At 42.9% G+C, this 16,758-nt stretch overlaps 1 protein-coding gene across 3 annotated transcripts; it reads left to right on the top strand.

Moving 5' to 3' along the window:
• Positions 1–1,332: 1,332 nt before the first annotated feature.
• On the top strand, positions 1,333–11,746 carry LOC5513144 (PR domain zinc finger protein 14). 3 transcript variants are annotated; one of them, XM_001633398.3, is made up of 4 exons: positions 1,333–1,619; positions 7,231–7,466; positions 7,987–8,260; positions 9,129–11,746. In XM_001633398.3, exons 1-4 carry the CDS (start codon positions 1,601–1,603, stop codon positions 9,863–9,865), a joined length of 1,266 nt encoding a protein of 421 aa, XP_001633448.2. In that variant the 5' UTR covers positions 1,333–1,600; the 3' UTR covers positions 9,866–11,746. The 3 variants fall into 3 exon arrangements, with proteins under 3 accessions (XP_001633448.2, XP_048579517.1, XP_048579516.1); XM_048723560.1 differs by lacking the exon at positions 1,333–1,619 and adding an exon at positions 5,632–5,995; XM_048723559.1 differs by lacking the exon at positions 1,333–1,619 and adding an exon at positions 6,374–6,531.
• Positions 11,747–16,758: the final 5,012 nt, after the last annotated feature.

Raw genomic sequence — 16,758 nt, 5'->3', positions numbered from 1 at the left:
CAGCTGAAAAGCAGCATGCCCTTTGGCGATTCAAACAAATTTGAGCCGCTGGTTGAAAAACCTGCTGCTTTGTCATAACAAACGCCGAATTTCACCTGCAAAATGAGAAATTAATACCTTGGTAGGAAATACAATATGCTAACTTTCCTTTTGCCTTTTACTATCGAAGTTCCATACCACGCCTTGTTGTGATTAAGTCAACTCAAAAGTAATAACTCTGCGCGGTGTTATACTTATGAAATCACACTTTCTTATCAAACTAAAGGCGAGAGTAATTACGCGAATTATCGTTATTTAACTAATAAAGAAGAAACAGTTCTCAATCTTGGAGTTTGTACTTCTAGCATGATTCTTGCCCGCTCGCTCATACACTTTAAAGTTGTGGCTCTTGGATCCGATCAAATAGACACTCGCAAACACAAGCCAGAAGATTCGGTCCGTGCGCGCGCAAACACCCGCTACTTGCGCTACTCGAAAGCTTGCTGTTCGCTGTATGTTATTACCTTCATTTGGTGTATTTCGCGATACCGAAAGGCGTTCAGGTCAGAATCCCCTCGGTGCTCTCAGCAAGCTCTTCACGACACAATAGAATTTTCGGACCGTTCATTAGTCTATGTTTAATTTGTCCCAGCTAAAATGATCAACCAATTAAGACTACAGGCGAACAAGTAATGACTTTGAGCTTCTATTTGGAAATAAATTTTAGTAAGAACTGTCTATTTGGATCTAGCTTGGAAAAGGGCGTGCTTGGCTTTTGAATCACTTGGACAACTTTCAAACGCTATTAACTAATCTGATACCAAATCTTATCTTTGCTGGAGAAAATCCATGGCCTTGGTGGCTCGCAGAAAGCTATTGAGGACGTGTAATTTTGTGCTACTCGGTTACACTAACAGGGGAGATGGATTACAATAAACAATCACAAACTATCATCCCTCAAACCCAACAGGTAAGATACTTGGGTCATAGCTATTAAGCCCCACATGCCATATTAAAACACTTCAATCACCGGAGTACATCATCATCTAGCAAGGGACAAAAGAAAGGAGATATTTGTTAGTCACGTGATCATTCCCGCAGAAGTCCCCGAGAGAATCAATGTTTCACGGTATACCTCGCGGTGATCTATATTGATTTCAATTGTGCGCAAGAAAAGAAAAAGGGAGAAAAAGAAACGTCAAGCACTTTTCGCTGTGCTACTGTATAAAATAGATCCGAGTGTGATGGTGGAAGGTTGTTTAAAAGCGCGGTAAAAATATCGCTGATGCAGCACCACAATGAAGGTGCGAAGTACGCGGAAAACACCAAGGATCGGATTGCAATCGCGCGTAGCACCTGCTTGGCTGAATAGCGATCCAGCTACTTCATCAGAATAAGAACTAATGAATAATAAGCTAAACGCAGATTAAGTTTCAATTATGTATCAGTATCAACAAGGGGGACAGTTAGAAGCACTCCTGTTGAAAACAGTTTAATTTGCCGTTAACTTTGTCGAGGCCGTAACGCGCCAGACACGCACGTAAGGCCGGTATATAGCCCCAATATTTACAGCCCTCTCTACACGCCTCTTACACACGGCGCGAGTAAGACAGCATCCAGCATGTTCTCCACGAACCAAGGTAACTCTCATTCTCAGGCTTTTTAAAAAATCGATTAGAGTAACAGATATTGTGCATATTTTTGGGCAAGAATTCTACGAGTGTACGTTTTATTTATTTTTTTTTATCTCAAACGCGCTCTAACTTCTTAGTATCCGTCTTCCTAAGGACGCGCAAAAAGCCCAAGGGAGCGGAACCCCGTACAGAGACAAAATTCCATAGTAAGAGTTTATTAAATGGCTGGCTGCGGCATCAGCGATGTGTTAGCACAGATGAGCGTTTATTTTTTTTTCGTTTTATTATGCTGTTTTACTCGCTTTCCCTCTATACTGCATTCAGAGAGACGGGCGGTCAGAAACTCTCCCACGAGAAAAACGCCCATCGCGGAATGCTGATGCTGATATTTCACACTCGGGAAATGTAAAGAGCAGATTTTTGGGATTAATGCTGAGATTAAGCTCTTAGAACATGATCCAAAACAGTATAAATAAGCGCAGAGGAAAAGCTATATCCGAACCATTCATAAATTCACGAGGAATTTTTCCATATTCAAAAGCAATGATTTAGGAACCCTTCGAAGTGCGGTATTAACTTGATTTTTTTTCGTTAAGATTCGATGAAAGGTTTAATCGAAAAAACGACGTCGGTAGATTGAAAATCTTAAACTGACTGAAAACTGGGATCGCCTTTGCGCTGGTTGTGCGATGTACGATGCCATTTCTACAAAATAAACAAGAATTAGCAGAGGAAATGAGTCCGCAGTCTAAGAGGAGCTAGGATGTAACTTGTTAATATCGCGGATAGAGCGAGAGATAAGCGCAATAAGTAATAAAAAGACACACGTATAATCCGCTCAAACAGCGTCAACGCGAAGCGCGCGAAACTGATTTCATCTGAAGTTGTGACATCGCGTCATATGCTGGGAAGTGTATGTTTCGACTGATTTTCTCAGGCTTTGGCATAAATCACGAATTTTCTTATCACGAGGTACACACCGATAACTAGTTCATAGCAGAAACTGCAGCTTTTAGGTATTATTTCTGGACGTTAAACCTTAGGTGGCAGCGGGAGTTTCCTTATATGAGGCTAAATGGCAAAAAATGACAAAGAAGTAAAAGGTTTTCCCACAACAAGCCAGCCTGATACTCAGGCTGTTTTAGTGCTTGCTTTAGACAGTAGGTGTACGGTCCTGTTGTTATCTCATGAAACCCAGCGAATTTGACATCCAGTAGACTTGATGTTATCAAAGTGGAGGAAATTAGAAAACATGGCTAGAGCTGTCGGAACAGAAACAAAGCTCTTATTACAACATCCACACGTCAAAAGTGCAAAATTTAGAGACTCAAGTTGAGTAAACCTTTGTTCGCGTTTCTTAAACTCTAGTTCTCTAAGCTGCTAAAAACAAGGAAAAACTAAGAGGAATAGAAAACCTTATGAATATGGAGAAATATTGCAAGGTTATTTGGAGAGAAGGCTCGTACGCCCTTTTTAGCTCGAAAGGTCCAAGAGAGTTTTTTTTTTTTTTATCGGAGTTTAACTGGTTTTTATTTAGCATGTCATTTCCATGACAAGAAAGTCAAATTTCTGAATCCCTTCTTTTTAAACACGGGTGTGTTCTGTCATGAGAACATTTAGTCTCATTTGATTTTTGAATTCGTAGCAAATCGATGCGGTGGTAGCGCCAGTATTTCAAAGAGCATATAAACAGATAAAGGGAGAAAACTTTTTTCGATATTTGACAGTGTCATAACTGATGAAAACCTGAACGAAGTAGGAAACATCTTTAAATAGACAAGACTGACCCGTAATTATAACGCACGAATTCGGAAAACAGAGAGAAAATAACTGCATCTAGTTAACAATTAAAATTGTTGCGACGGAAACCATTCTTTAAGTTCAGCCTTAATGGAAATGGAAGTTAAGCCTTAAAAAAAAGAAACAGAATATCGATGATACGCAAATCAGAAATCCTCTCAGCATTCTCATCACCGTTAGATTAGAACCGTTTACATCCACATCAGTCGCTTTTCTTTCAAACTCCACTTTCTAGAAAACCACTCCGCACGAGCACAATGCACCGTAACCGCGATTATCTCTCTGAGATATGGATACCTTTCCTCTATTTGTTTGGCCTTTTGTAGTGCTTGAGCAAGTCTAATACCGAAGCCATATAGTGACAATTAAGTTACTCACACACTAACTAAACTATGACAAGGGGAGCGCACACTTCCCTCGGGGTCTTACTAGATTAAGAGCCCCACGCCAGTGTGTAGGCTATCTGTATTGTGCTGTATATAACACAGAGTGGAGAGTGAGAGCTAAGAATGCCCTGGGGAGCTAACAACGCTTAGCGCTCGCGTATTATTATAACGTGGCCTCGGGGTTGTTTGGTTTGGCGATTGCGCTGTTGCTGTTAAATGGTTTTTTCGCCCGCTGAGTAATCACGGGGTACTCGAATAAGTGATTTATCCATTCTTCCGCTTACATTCAGCTAGATTTGTTTATTATCGGCCCAATTCAGTTGAGCAAATAGCGCACTTGAGTTATTGGTTGAGTTTGGGTTTTGTGAAAACCCGCAGGGAAGGGAAAGCCCATGGCGCGTGTTAGCCAATAGATTGCTCTTGATCTTGGTGTTTTGAGCGATTGCTTCAGCTGTTTGGAATAAAGAAAAAAAGAAAAAGGAAACAACAGACAGCGAAAGGCAAATGTCAAATGCGGCAGCTTTTTAAAGCTTAAAAGACCAAAGGGTGCTTATGGATACCATCAGTCCATGAATAAACCCCAAACACGCCGGGACCGTACATTAATGAACTTAATGAAATAGTACGATTGATACATATCTACTCTATATTTAGACGATTTAGATTTTTTAAGATCCATGGTTTCTTTCGGTCCGTAGTCCATTTGCTAATCGCCATTTACCGTTCTCGTCGATGTTTCTTGAAATAAAATAGAAATTAGAAAACTAGATAGATTGCAACAGCAAAAATCACCGAGCCAACCTTTTCGTGTACTTATTTAGATTTCATTATTACTGATATTCTAAACTTTATACATTTTTTATAAGTTTATAAGTTTATAAATAGATAAGTGTGGATATTACACGCAGACAATTTTGCGTAACATAGCTAATGGTAAAAAAACCAACCTCCCCAAAAGATTGATAATCATAGCCATAGTTTAGGCAAAGTATCACCGAAGTGGCGTTGGTAGTTAAGATTATTGCTTAAAGAATAATGAGTGCCATCACTATAAAGAGGGCACAATTAGATTCGCATACCATTTTACTCTACTTTTTACGTAATAAACACTTATTCTTCACATCCTGCTATCCGCTAAAGTGGTGTGTTTATGACAAAAGTCGCGATTGTTAAGCACTACCCCCTAGTTGAGCTTTGTCTCACATACCCCCTGGGGACGTGAAACAATACACAGCAGCTCGTCTAATGAGGGATAACAGATTTCCAAGACGGACACAAGTCTTCCATGAGCCGCCATTGAATGGTGTAATGACATAACCACCATATGTGTAAATATTCATTAGACTGTCAAGTGGTCAACCTCCTTCGGGTCATGTCTCAAGCCTTCTGGTAACCATCATGGATTTGTTTACGTCATAGTTAGAAGTCGTACTTAGACTCACACTTGAAATAATCAAGGCAAAGTGCATCTTCTACTGAAATTACAAAATGTAATAAGGAACTAACAAACGTAGCATAGGGCAGGGATTATTTTCATTAGAATAGCCGCGCAAATTAATATCTAAACAAGACATTGCTGTTTTGAGAGTTCTTTCACCAGCAGGGTTACTCATTGGCCACAGAATTCACGTCTTTTATTTTTTTTATAAACATATTATAGCTCCATATGAAATGAATGAAGCTTGCCTGTGAATGCAAGATAATAATTCACGCTTGCCAGAACACATTGAGTGCGTTTGTATCTCTTGTCTACTTTTTCGGTGCCCGGTGCTATCTGGCGCTCTCTCATTAGTTAGTAGTCTAACGGCCGTCTCGACTGCGAGATGTGTCACGAGAAACCTAGTAAAAAGAGACAAGGGATAAAACTCTTTTTACCCGCCCTAGAAAACACGGCAGACAAATATCTTTAGCTCAAATTCATCGGCCCAAAATTCCTACAGCGATAGAAGAAAGATGTCTTTTTAAGCTAGTCATGTTAAAAAATGAATAAATACGTTCTCATGTCCACAATAATGCATCTCGCAAACATTTCATTCTCTGGCTCTATTCTGCCGTTTCATCCGAGGCAGAGGTGGACGGAAGTATATGCATAAGAACCTTCTACTTCCGTTTGCGTAATAATAAGAGAATCGCGCCAGCCCTTTCTTGTTTCGCTCGTACTGAGACACGCGGAAAAAGCTCTTCAAAGAAAAATATGTAAGTCTTACACTTCTCTTTGTTTCCACGAGTTGTCTTTTATTCGAATTTTTCTATGGAATATATTTTGTTCCTATTTTAAACCTATTCCTGTGCCTTTGCCCTGAATCCTTGCGTATGAGGAAAATGCGAAGAAATAATATTATCATCAATTAAAACTGTTACTTACCAGCTGACGATGTCGAATGCCGAAGCCATTTTCAAAGATTTTGCCGGTTCTATTGCCGTTGAGTTTTGAAAGGTGACGTCACGCTTTAATACCATTTCCGCTCATTTCACCTCGTCCACCTCTGCTCCAGACGCTAGTGGCAGAAACTTTAGCGAGAGTTTCATCCCTTGTCTCTTTTTTCTTGGTATGTCGTGACACGGAAGCCATTTCGCAGTCGAGACGGCCGTTAGACCGATAACACCAATGAAAGAGCGCCAGAAAGCCCCGGGGCCGAAAAAGTAGACAAGAGATTCAAACGCACACACGCACTAAAATAATCAACAACGCAAAGCTAAAAGACAACTCTAAATTTATTCAAACCGTAGAGGTGAGCTCCCTGTGTTGCTACATTACGTATTGCTACAGTATGTATTGCTTCATTATGTATTGCTACAGGATGTATTGCTACAGTATGTATTGCTACAGTATGTATTGCTACAGTATGTATTGCTACAGTATGTATTGCTACAGTATGTATTGCTACAGTATGTATTGCTACAGTATGTATTGCTACAGTATGTATTGCTTCATTATGTATTGCTACAGTGTGTATTGCTACATTATGTATTGCTACATTATGTATTGCTACAGTATGTATTGCTACAGTGTGTATTGCTACAGTGTGTATTGCTACAGTGTGTATTGCTACAGTGTGTATTGCTACAGTATGTATTGCTACAGTGTGTATTGCTACAGTGTGTATTGCTACAGTGTGTATTGCTACAGTATGTATTGCTACAGTATGTATTGCTACAGTATGTATTGCTACAGTATGTATTGCTACAGTATGTATTGCTACAGTGTGTATTGAAATAAATATTGAGAATTTTGAGAATTGTTAAAAAAGTTGATCCCCATATTCGCCAAACGACAAGAACTCTGTTGTCATGTTTCCGAGTCGTGGATCGGAGGATAACGGCTGAATTTTATTCGAAGTCCATAAAAAAGGACAGCAACCATAATGTCAATGGCTTTTACCATGCTGTAGAAGATGAAGTGTTTTATCATTGTTTTTTTTATGTCGCAGAAGATCATTTATCGCGATCCCCTTATCGCGGCAGTCCTATCTTAGCTGATATGCCGTCCTTGGAACAGACAGTCCCTCGTGGGATGAGCATCCTTAGGAAGCCAGACCCCACCCAAGTGGGCGTGTTTTGCAGCCAGGTGATGATCCCAAGAGGCACGCGCTTTGGACCCTACACCGGACGCATCGTGTTTCCGGACGATCTTCGGACAGACCTTGACAATAGACACATGTGGGAGGTGGGTACTAAAGGGCGTGACATTTTAAGAGAAACTGTTAGAAGGCAGCAAGAACATGTGGGTTGATTTTCGACAAGTGTGGCATTATGAGAATATCCCAAAGAGGTACAGGATTGTCATCCTAGCAAAATAAAAAGCACGAGAAATTATCCATTTTTATCGGCTGATTTGGGGAAGATATTTGACACTTTTTATTTAATTTTGTTAATAGAGTACAGTATGCTTTTGTTTTTTTAATGGTTATTTCGAGATTTCATCAAACAGTGTTTTAATTGAATAGTGCTTGATCCTTAATAATGCTCACCAACGCTCACCGAAGGTACATGGTTCCCATCATCAGGCTAAATCATGAGTTAAACACTGATGAGCTGCAACACAGCGCGTTGCTGAAGATTGAATTTAAAACAAAACAAAAAGCATAAACTTACAAAAAAACATAAGACAAAAATTTGCCTTTAATCAAGAGTACCGTAAGGGAAGGCCAAATTTTGTTTGATAATCTGTTTTCTCGGTGGAATAGGTGTTTGCCCACGAAAAAGTATCCTATTACATCGATGGCCAAGACGAGCAGAACAACTGGATGAAATTCATCAACTGTGCCAACAGTAATACCGAGCAAAACATGTCGGTGATTCAACAGGGCAGCGACATCTACTACGAGGCATGCGCAGACATTTACCGAGGAGCCGAGCTTCTCGTCTGGTACGGCAGCAACTATGAGCTTTACATGGGAATACCGCTGAGTCTAAAGACCGAGGGCAAGGAATCAGTTGTTAAAAACAAGAGCAATGACGGTAAGACTTCATGAAACCTCACACACTGGCAATAGCTTCTGATAGCGAGCATACTAATTAAATCCAGTACAGGCCTAATATCGTTTGCTATTTGCCAATCATGTTGCTTATTGTTGCATGATGCTCCTTGGTGTTGCATTATCTGCTTGGTGTTGCATGATGCTCCTTGGTGTTGCATGATGCTCCTTGGTGTTGCATTATCTCCTTGGTGTTGCATTATCTCCTTGGTGTTGCATTATCTGCTTGGTGTTGCATTATCTGCTTGGTGTTGCATGATGCTCCTTGGTGTTGCATTATCTCCTTGGTGTTGCATTATCTCCTTGGTGTTGCATTATCTGCTTGGTGTTGCATTATCTGCTTGGTGTTGCATTATCTGCTTGGTGTTGCATGATGCCCCTTGGTGTTGCATTATCTCCTTGGTGTTGCATGATGCCTCTTGGTGTTGCATTATCTCCTTGGTGTTGCATGATGCTCCTTGGTGTTGCATGATGCTCCTTGGTGTTGCATGATGCCTCTTGGTGTTGCATGATGCTCCTTGGTGTTGCATGATGCTCCTTGGTGTTGCATGATGCTCCTTGGTGTTGCATTATCTCCTTGGTGTTGCATTATCTCCTTGGTGTTGCATGATGCTCCTTGGCGTTGCATTATCTGCTTGGTGTTGCATGATGCTCCTTGGTGTTCTTTCTCGGAATTTCCTTTTTTACTTTTCCTGTAGTCCAGGAGACGATTTTATAGGAAAAGAGTTGCTCATCTGACAGGTTGTACCAATAAATTGTATAGACTGGTTGTGTTTAATTTGTGTGAAATCTTATAGTTTGTAAGCAATACTTTAACCGTGATTTTCACTCCTGATATCGTACACTTTCAGAAAATAACGGCTTCGCGTGCGAGCGCTGCGGCAAAGTGTTCGCGTACGAGTACTACCGCGACAAGCACCTCAAGTACACACGATGCATCGACAACGGCGACCGTAAGTTCCCGTGCACTCTTTGCGATCGATCCTTCGAGAAGCGTGACCGACTTCGCATCCATGTACTCCACGTGCACCACAAGCACCGCCCGCATCAGTGCAGCGTGTGCAGCAAGCGCTTCTCGCAGTCGTCAAGTCTTAACAAGCACATGAGAGTCCATAGCGGTGAGCGACCATACAAGTGCCCGTACTGCGAAAAGGCATTCACTGCGTCTTCCATTCTACGTACCCACGTCCGGCAACATTCCGGGGAAAAGCCCTTCAAGTGTAAACACTGCGGCAAAGCGTTCGCATCGCACGCGGCACATGACAGTCACGTGAGACGAACGCATACCAAAGAGAAGCCATGCGTGTGTCACTTCTGCGGAAAGGCATTTGCTCAATCGTACGAACTCAAGTTCCACATCAACATGCACACCGGAGCCAAGCCTTACACTTGCGAGAAATGCGGACGCGGGTTTTCTAGCCCATCATCACGTGACCGACATCGCGTCCACTTCGATTGCACCACACGCAAGAACAGGGCACCAAAGACGATGAAAAAGCAAAACATTTCCATAAATCCACTTGCTGTGCCTCAGCTGATAACAAAAGCAGCACGCGGTCGAGATACGATACCTTGTTACAAAGACTGACAGGTGCCTGACAATGTAGAACGCAAGTGATAGAAAACGTAAAGGAGAAAATGAAAATGCAGGAATAGGCCTTAAAAATACAGGAATAAACATTGAAGGCTTAAAAGTACAGAATACTCTTTGAAGGCTTAAAAGAACAGGGATACTCTTTGTACGCTTAAAAGTACAGGAATACTCTTTTAAGGCTTAAAGGAATACTCTTTCAAGGCTTAAAAGTACAGCGATAATCTTAGCAGGCTTAAAAGTAAAGGAATACTCTTTGAAGGCTTAAAAGTACAGGAATACTCTTTGAAGGCTTAAAAGAACAGGGATACTCTTTGTACGCTTAAAAGTACAGGAATACTCTTTTAAGGCTTAAAGGAATACTCTTTCAAGGCTTAAAAGTACAGCGATAATCTTAGCAGGCTTAAAAGTAAAGGAATACTCTTTGAAGGCTTAAAAGTACAGGAATACTCTTTGAAGGCTTAAAAGTACAGGAATACTCTTTAAAGGCTTAAAAGTACAGGAATACTCTTTCAAGGCTTAAAAGTAGAGGAATACTCTTTCAAGGATTAAAAGTACAGGGATAATCTTTGAAGGCTAAAAATTACAGGAATACTATTTGAGGGCTTGAAAGTACAGGTCGAATACTCTTTGAAGGCTTAAAAGTATAGGGATAACCTTTGAAGGCTTAAAAGAACAGGGATAATCTTGGAAGGCTTAAACGTACAGGAATACTCCTAGAAGGCTTAAAAGTAAAGGAATACTCTTTGAAGGCTTAAAAGTACAGGAATACTCTTTAAAGGCTTAAAAGTACAGGAATACTCTTTCAAGGCTTAAAAGTAGAGGAATACTCTTTCAAGGATTAAAAGTACAGGGATAATCTTTGAAGGCTTAAAATTACAGGAATACTATTTGAGGGCTTGAAAGTACAGGTCGAATACTCTTTGAAGGCTTAAAAGTATAGGGATAACCTTTGAAGGCTTAAAAGAACAGGGATAATCTTGGAAGGCTTAAACGTACAGGAATACTCCTAGAAGGCTTAAAAGTAAAGGGATACTCTTTGAAGGCTTAAAAGTACAGGAATACTCTTTAAAGGCTTAAAAGTACAGGAATACTCTTTCAAGGCTTAAAAGTAGAGGAATACTCTTTCAAGGATTAAAAGTAGAGGAATACTCTTTCAAGGATTAAAAGTGCAGGGATAATCTTTGAAGGCTTAAAATTACAGGAATACTCTTTCAAGGCTTAAAAGTAGAGGAATACTCTTTCAAGGATTAAAAGTAGAGGAATACTCTTTCAAGGATTAAAAGTACAGGGATAATCTTTGAAGGCTTAAAAGTAAAGGAATACTCTTTGAAGGCTTAAAAGTACAGGAATACTCTTTGAAGGCTTAAAAGTACAGGAATACTCTTTCAAGGCTTAAAAGTAGAGGAATACTCTTTCAAGGATTAAAAGTACAGGGATAATCTTTGAAGGCTTAAAATTACAGGAATACTATTTGAGGGCTTGAAAGTACAGGAATACTCTTTGAAGGCTTAAAAGTATAGGGATACTCTTTGAAGGCTTAAAAGTACAGGAGTACTCTTTGTAGGCTTAAAAGTACAGGGATACTCTTTGAAGGTTTAAAAGTACAGGGATAACCTTTGAAGGCTTAAAAGTACAGGGATAATCTTTGAAGCCTGCTTAAAGTGCTCGGGAGTAGTTCGTAGAGGTCAAGATGCAACGCCTCACAGAGACTTCCGGACAACTGGCGATCTCGAATAATTGGAACGTAATTGATAGAAAGTGAAAAAAAGAGGCAATTCTCGAATAAAACGCATCAATAGCATCTTCCTGCACTATTTCAGGTTTTTAAAAGAAATTTAGATAACACTAAAAAATATACAGTCTTCTGCATGACCTTATCCTATTTATCACCCTTTAATTTATTTATTTTTTTTTGGGGGGGAGCAAATTAAAAAAATAATAATATTTTATTTAGTGCGACTATAGTGTGTAACAAACACTAAGGATTTTTTCTTTTAGTCCAATCAAACATGGCAACTATCTTGCAATATTGTGGCTGAGAATTCAGGCAACTCCACGACTGTCTCAGAGCTTTCAGGGAAAAACCTGAACAAAATAATAAGCGATGGCTTGCCGATTGATCTTCAGCCAAACTCAAGAACCGATAAATTGCGCGTTTGTGCGTTAATAGTAAATTCTACCAATGTTTTGAGCTTGTTGGAACTTCTCAAGGCCGGTATAGGCCAGCACATCCAATGCGTTTAGCACAGGTGAGTAGATGGGGCAAATGTCCGTGTTTTCACGAGCTTGTCTACTGATTACTCGCCTGTCCGTGTTTTCACGACTTGTTGCCCATTACTCGCCTGTCCGTGTTTTCACGAGCTTGTCTGCTCATTGCTCGCCTGTCCGTGATTTCACGAGCTGTCTGCTCATTGCTCGCCTGTCCGTGTTTTCACGAGCTTGTATGCCCATTATTCGTCTGTCCGTGTTTTCGCGAGCTTGTATGGCCATTACTCGTCTGCCTGTGTTTTTACGAGCTTGTCTGCTTACTGATCGCCTGTCCGTGTTTTCACGAGCTTGTATGCTCATTGCTCGCCTGTCCGTGTTTTTACGAGCTTGTCTGCTTACTGATCGCCTGTCCGTGTTTTCACGAGCTTGTATGCCCATTGCTCGCCTGTCCGTGTGTTTACGAGCTTGTTTCCCATTGCTCGCCTGTCCGTGTGTTCACGAGCTTGTATGCTCATTGCTCGCCTGTCCGTGTTTTTACGAGCTTGTCTGCTTACTGATCGCCTGTCTGTGTTTTCACGAGCTTGTATGTCCATTACTCGCCTGTCCGTGTGTTCACGAGCTTGTTTCCCATTGCTCGCCTGTCCGTGTGTTCACGAGCTTGACTGCCCATTACTCGTCTGTCCGTGTTTTCGCGAGCTTGTATGGCCATTACTCGTCTGTCCGTGTTTTCGCGAGCTTGTATGGCCATTACTCGTCTGCCCCTGTTTTCACGAGCTGTCTGCCCATTACTCACCTGCCCGTGTTTTCATGAGCTTGTCTGCCCATTACTCGTCTGTCCGTGTTTTCACGAGCTTGTCTGCCCATTACTCGCCTGTCCGTGTTTTTACGAGCTTGTCTGCTCATTACTTGCCTGTCCGTGTTTTTACGAGCTTATTGCCCATTACTCGCCTGTCCGTGTTTTCACGAGCTTGTCTGCCCATTACTCGTCTGTCCGTGTTTTCAAGACCTTGTCTGCCCATTACTCACCTGTCCGTGTTTTCACGAGCTTGTCTGCCCATTACTCGCCTGTCCGTGTTTTCACGAGCTTGTCTGCCCATTACTCGCCTGTCCGTGTTTTTACGAGCTTGTCTGCTCATTGCTCACCTGTCCGTGTTTTCACGAGCTTGTCTGCCCATTACTCGTCTGTCCGTGTTTTCACGAGCTTGTCTGCCCATTACTCGTCTGTCCGTGTTTTCACGAGCTTGTCTGCCCATTACTCACCTGTCCGTGTTTTCACGAGCTTGTATGCCCATTACTCGCCTGTCCGTGTTTTCACGAGCTTGTTGCCCATTACTCGTCTGTCCGTGTTTTTACGAGCTTGTTGCCCATTACTCGTCTGTCCGTGTTTTCACGAGCTTGTCTGCCTATTACTCGTCTGTCCGTGTTTTCACGAGCTTGTCTGCCCATTACTCGCCTGTCCGTGTTTTCACGAGCTTGTCTGCCTATTACTCGTCTGTCCGTGTTTTCACGAGCTTGTCTGCCCATTACTCGCCTGTCCGTGTTTTCACGAGCTTGTATGCCCATTACTCGCCTGTCCGTGTTTTCACGAGCTGTCTGCTCATTGCTTGCCTGTCCGTGTTTTCACGAGCTGTCTGCTCATTGCTCACCTGTCCGTGTTTTCACGAGCTTGTCTGCCCATTACTCGCCTGTCCGTGTTTTTACGAGCTTGTTGCCCATTACTCGCCTGTCCGTGTTTTTACGGGCTTGTTGCCCATTACTCGCCTGTCCGTGTTTCAACGAGCTTGTATGTCCATTACTCGCCTGTCCGTATTTTCACGAGCTTGTATGTCCATTACTTGCCTGTCTGTGTTTTCACGAGCTTGTATGTCCATTACTCACCTGTCCGTGTTTTCACGAGCTTGTCTGCCCATTACTCGCCTGTCCGTGTTTTCACGAGCTTGTCTGCCCATTACTCGTCTGTCCGTGTTTTCACGAGCTTGTCTGCTCATTGCTCACCTGTCCGTGTTTTCACGAGCTTGTCTGCCTATTACTCGTCTGTCCGTGTTTTCACGAGCTTGTCTGCCCATTACTCGCCTGTCCGTGTTTTCACGAGCTTGTATGCCCATTACTCGCCTGTCCGTGTTTTCACGAGCTGTCTGCTCATTGCTTGCCTGTCCGTGTTTTCACGAGCTGTCTGCTCATTGCTCACCTGTCCGTGTTTTCACGAGCTTGTCTGCCCATTACTCGCCTGTCCGTGTTTTTACGAGCTTGTTGCCCATTACTCGCCTGTCCGTGTTTTTACGGGCTTGTTGCCCATTACTCGCCTGTCCGTGTTTCAACGAGCTTGTATGTCCATTACTCGCCTGTCCGTATTTTCACGAGCTTGTATGTCCATTACTTGCCTGTCTGTGTTTTCACGAGCTTGTATGTCCATTACTCACCTGTCCGTGTTTTCACGAGCTTGTCTGCCCATTACTCGCCTGTCCGTGTTTTCACGAGCTTGTCTGCCCATTACTCGTCTGTCCGTGTTTTCACGAGCTTGTCTGCTCATTGCTCACCTGTCCGTGTTTTCACGAGCTGTCTGCTCATTACTCGCCTGTCCGTGTTTTCATGAGCTTGTCTGCCCATTACTCACCTGTCCGTATTTTCACGAGCTTGTATGCCCATTACTCGCCTGTCCGTGTTTTCACGAGCTTGTATGCCCATTACTCGCCTGTCCGTGTTTTCACGAGCTGTCTGCTCATTGCTTGCCTGTCCGTGTTTTCACGAGCTTGTCTGCCCATTACTCGCCTGTCCGTGTTTTTACGAGCTTGTTGCCCATTACTCGCCTGTCCGTGTTTTTACGGGCTTGTTGCCCATTACTCGCCTGTCCGTGTTTCAACGAGCTTGTATGTCCATTACTCGCCTGTCCGTATTTTCACGAGCTTGTATGTCCATTACTTGCCTGTCTGTGTTTTCACGAGCTTGTATGTCCATTACTCACCTGTCCGTGTTTTCACGAGCTTGTCTGCCCATTACTCGCCTGTCCGTGTTTTCACGAGCTTGTCTGCCCATTACTCGTCTGTCCGTGTTTTCACGAGCTTGTCTGCTCATTGCTCACCTGTCCGTGTTTTCACGAGCTGTCTGCTCATTACTCGCCTGTCCGTGTTTTCATGAGCTTGTCTGCCCATTACTCACCTGTTTTCACGAGCTTGTATGCCCATTACTCGCCTGTCCGTGTTTTTACGAGCTTGTCTGCTTACTGATCGCCTGTCCGTGTTTTCACGAGCTTGTATGCCCATTACTCGCCTGTCCGTGTTTTCACGAGCTTGTATGCCCATTACTCGCCTGTCCGTGTTTTCAAGACCTTGTCTGCTCATTGCTCGCCTGAATGTGTTTTCACGAGCTTGTCTGCCCATTGCTCGCCTTGTCTTTTAACTCGCTTGGTATGGTGGTATCAATGTTCTGTTCGCCGAAAGTGCAAGGAAGAATCGTTTAACTTGTTCCGGGATATCAACACATTTCACATTACCCATCCCACCATCCGGGATATCAACCGCCCTTGCCCTGGACTACTTCTTGTACAATGGCCATTTGCCTGATGGTGCATCTTCACTCACTACCAGCACTAAGTCTCCAGCGTTAACGTTGTTACATTTGCGAATTCACTTCTGACGCTCTTGAAGGCACGGCACGTATTCAGTCATCCATCGTCGCCAGAACATATCTGCCAAATATTGGGCTTGTTTCCAATGTCGAACAAAACGACTCGACCCTTGAATCGTATCTACATCAGGAGAGAGATACAAGTATTCCGATAAAGTAGCAACGTGTTTGGAGTGAGTGGTTCCAAATCTTTTGGATCGTCAGATATCATTACTCATTCCACCATCCGGGATATCAACACATTACCCATCTCACCATCCGGGATATCAACACATTACCCATCTCACCTTCCGGGATATCAACACATTACCCATCCGGGATATCAATACATTACCCACCCCACCATCCCGGATATCAACACATTACCCATCCCATCGACATGGTGGCAAACGTAAGGTTTTCAAGGGCGCCACCGCACTTTCCATGAAGATCGTTGCTGTAAGGTTTTCAAGGGCGCCACCGCACTTTCCATGAAGATCGTTGCTGGAGGGTTTTCAAGGGCGCCACCGTACTTTCCATGAAGATCGTTGCTGGAGGGTTTTCAAGGGCGCCACCGTACTTTCCATGAAGATCGTTGCTGGAAGGTTTTCAAGGGCGCCACCGTACTTTCCATGAAGATCTTTGCTGGAGGGTTTTCAAGGGCGCCACTGTACTTTCCATGAAGATCGTTGCTGGAGGGTTTTCAAGGGCGCCACCGTACTTTCCATGAAGATCGTTGCTGGAGGGTTTTCAAGGGCGCCACCGTGCTTTCCATGAAGATCGTTGCTGGAGGGTTTTCAAGGGCGCCACCGTACTTTCCATGAAGATCGTTGCTGGAGGGTTTTCAAGGGTGCCACCGCACTTTCCATGAAGATCGTTGCTGGAAGGTTTTCAATGGCGCCACCGCACTTTCCATGAAGATCGTTGCTGGAAGGTTTTCAATGGCGCCACCGCACTCTCCATGAAGATCGTTGCTGGTAGCGGAGCACCTGCCCGTATGATCACCACCCTTGGGGGACAAATGCATATTTAAAATATTTACAGGCACATTTTAGGGCGTTATAGGAGTTGAAGAG

This window comes from Nematostella vectensis, chromosome 2 (assembly GCF_932526225.1).
Source record: "Nematostella vectensis chromosome 2, jaNemVect1.1, whole genome shotgun sequence".
Classification (NCBI taxonomy): Eukaryota; Metazoa; Cnidaria; class Anthozoa; order Actiniaria; family Edwardsiidae; genus Nematostella; species Nematostella vectensis.
This window is presented reverse-complemented; position numbering and strand designations above follow the sequence as displayed.

Bases quoted from the DNA above. Each gene is read 5' to 3' on its own strand.
- LOC5513144 (XM_001633398.3), top strand. The intron at 7,467-7,986 runs GTGGGTACTAAA...TCGGTGGAATAG, and splicing joins ACAATAGACACATGTGGGAG to GTGTTTGCCCACGAAAAAGT. The intron at 8,261-9,128 runs GTAAGACTTCAT...GTACACTTTCAG, and splicing joins TAAAAACAAGAGCAATGACG to AAAATAACGGCTTCGCGTGC.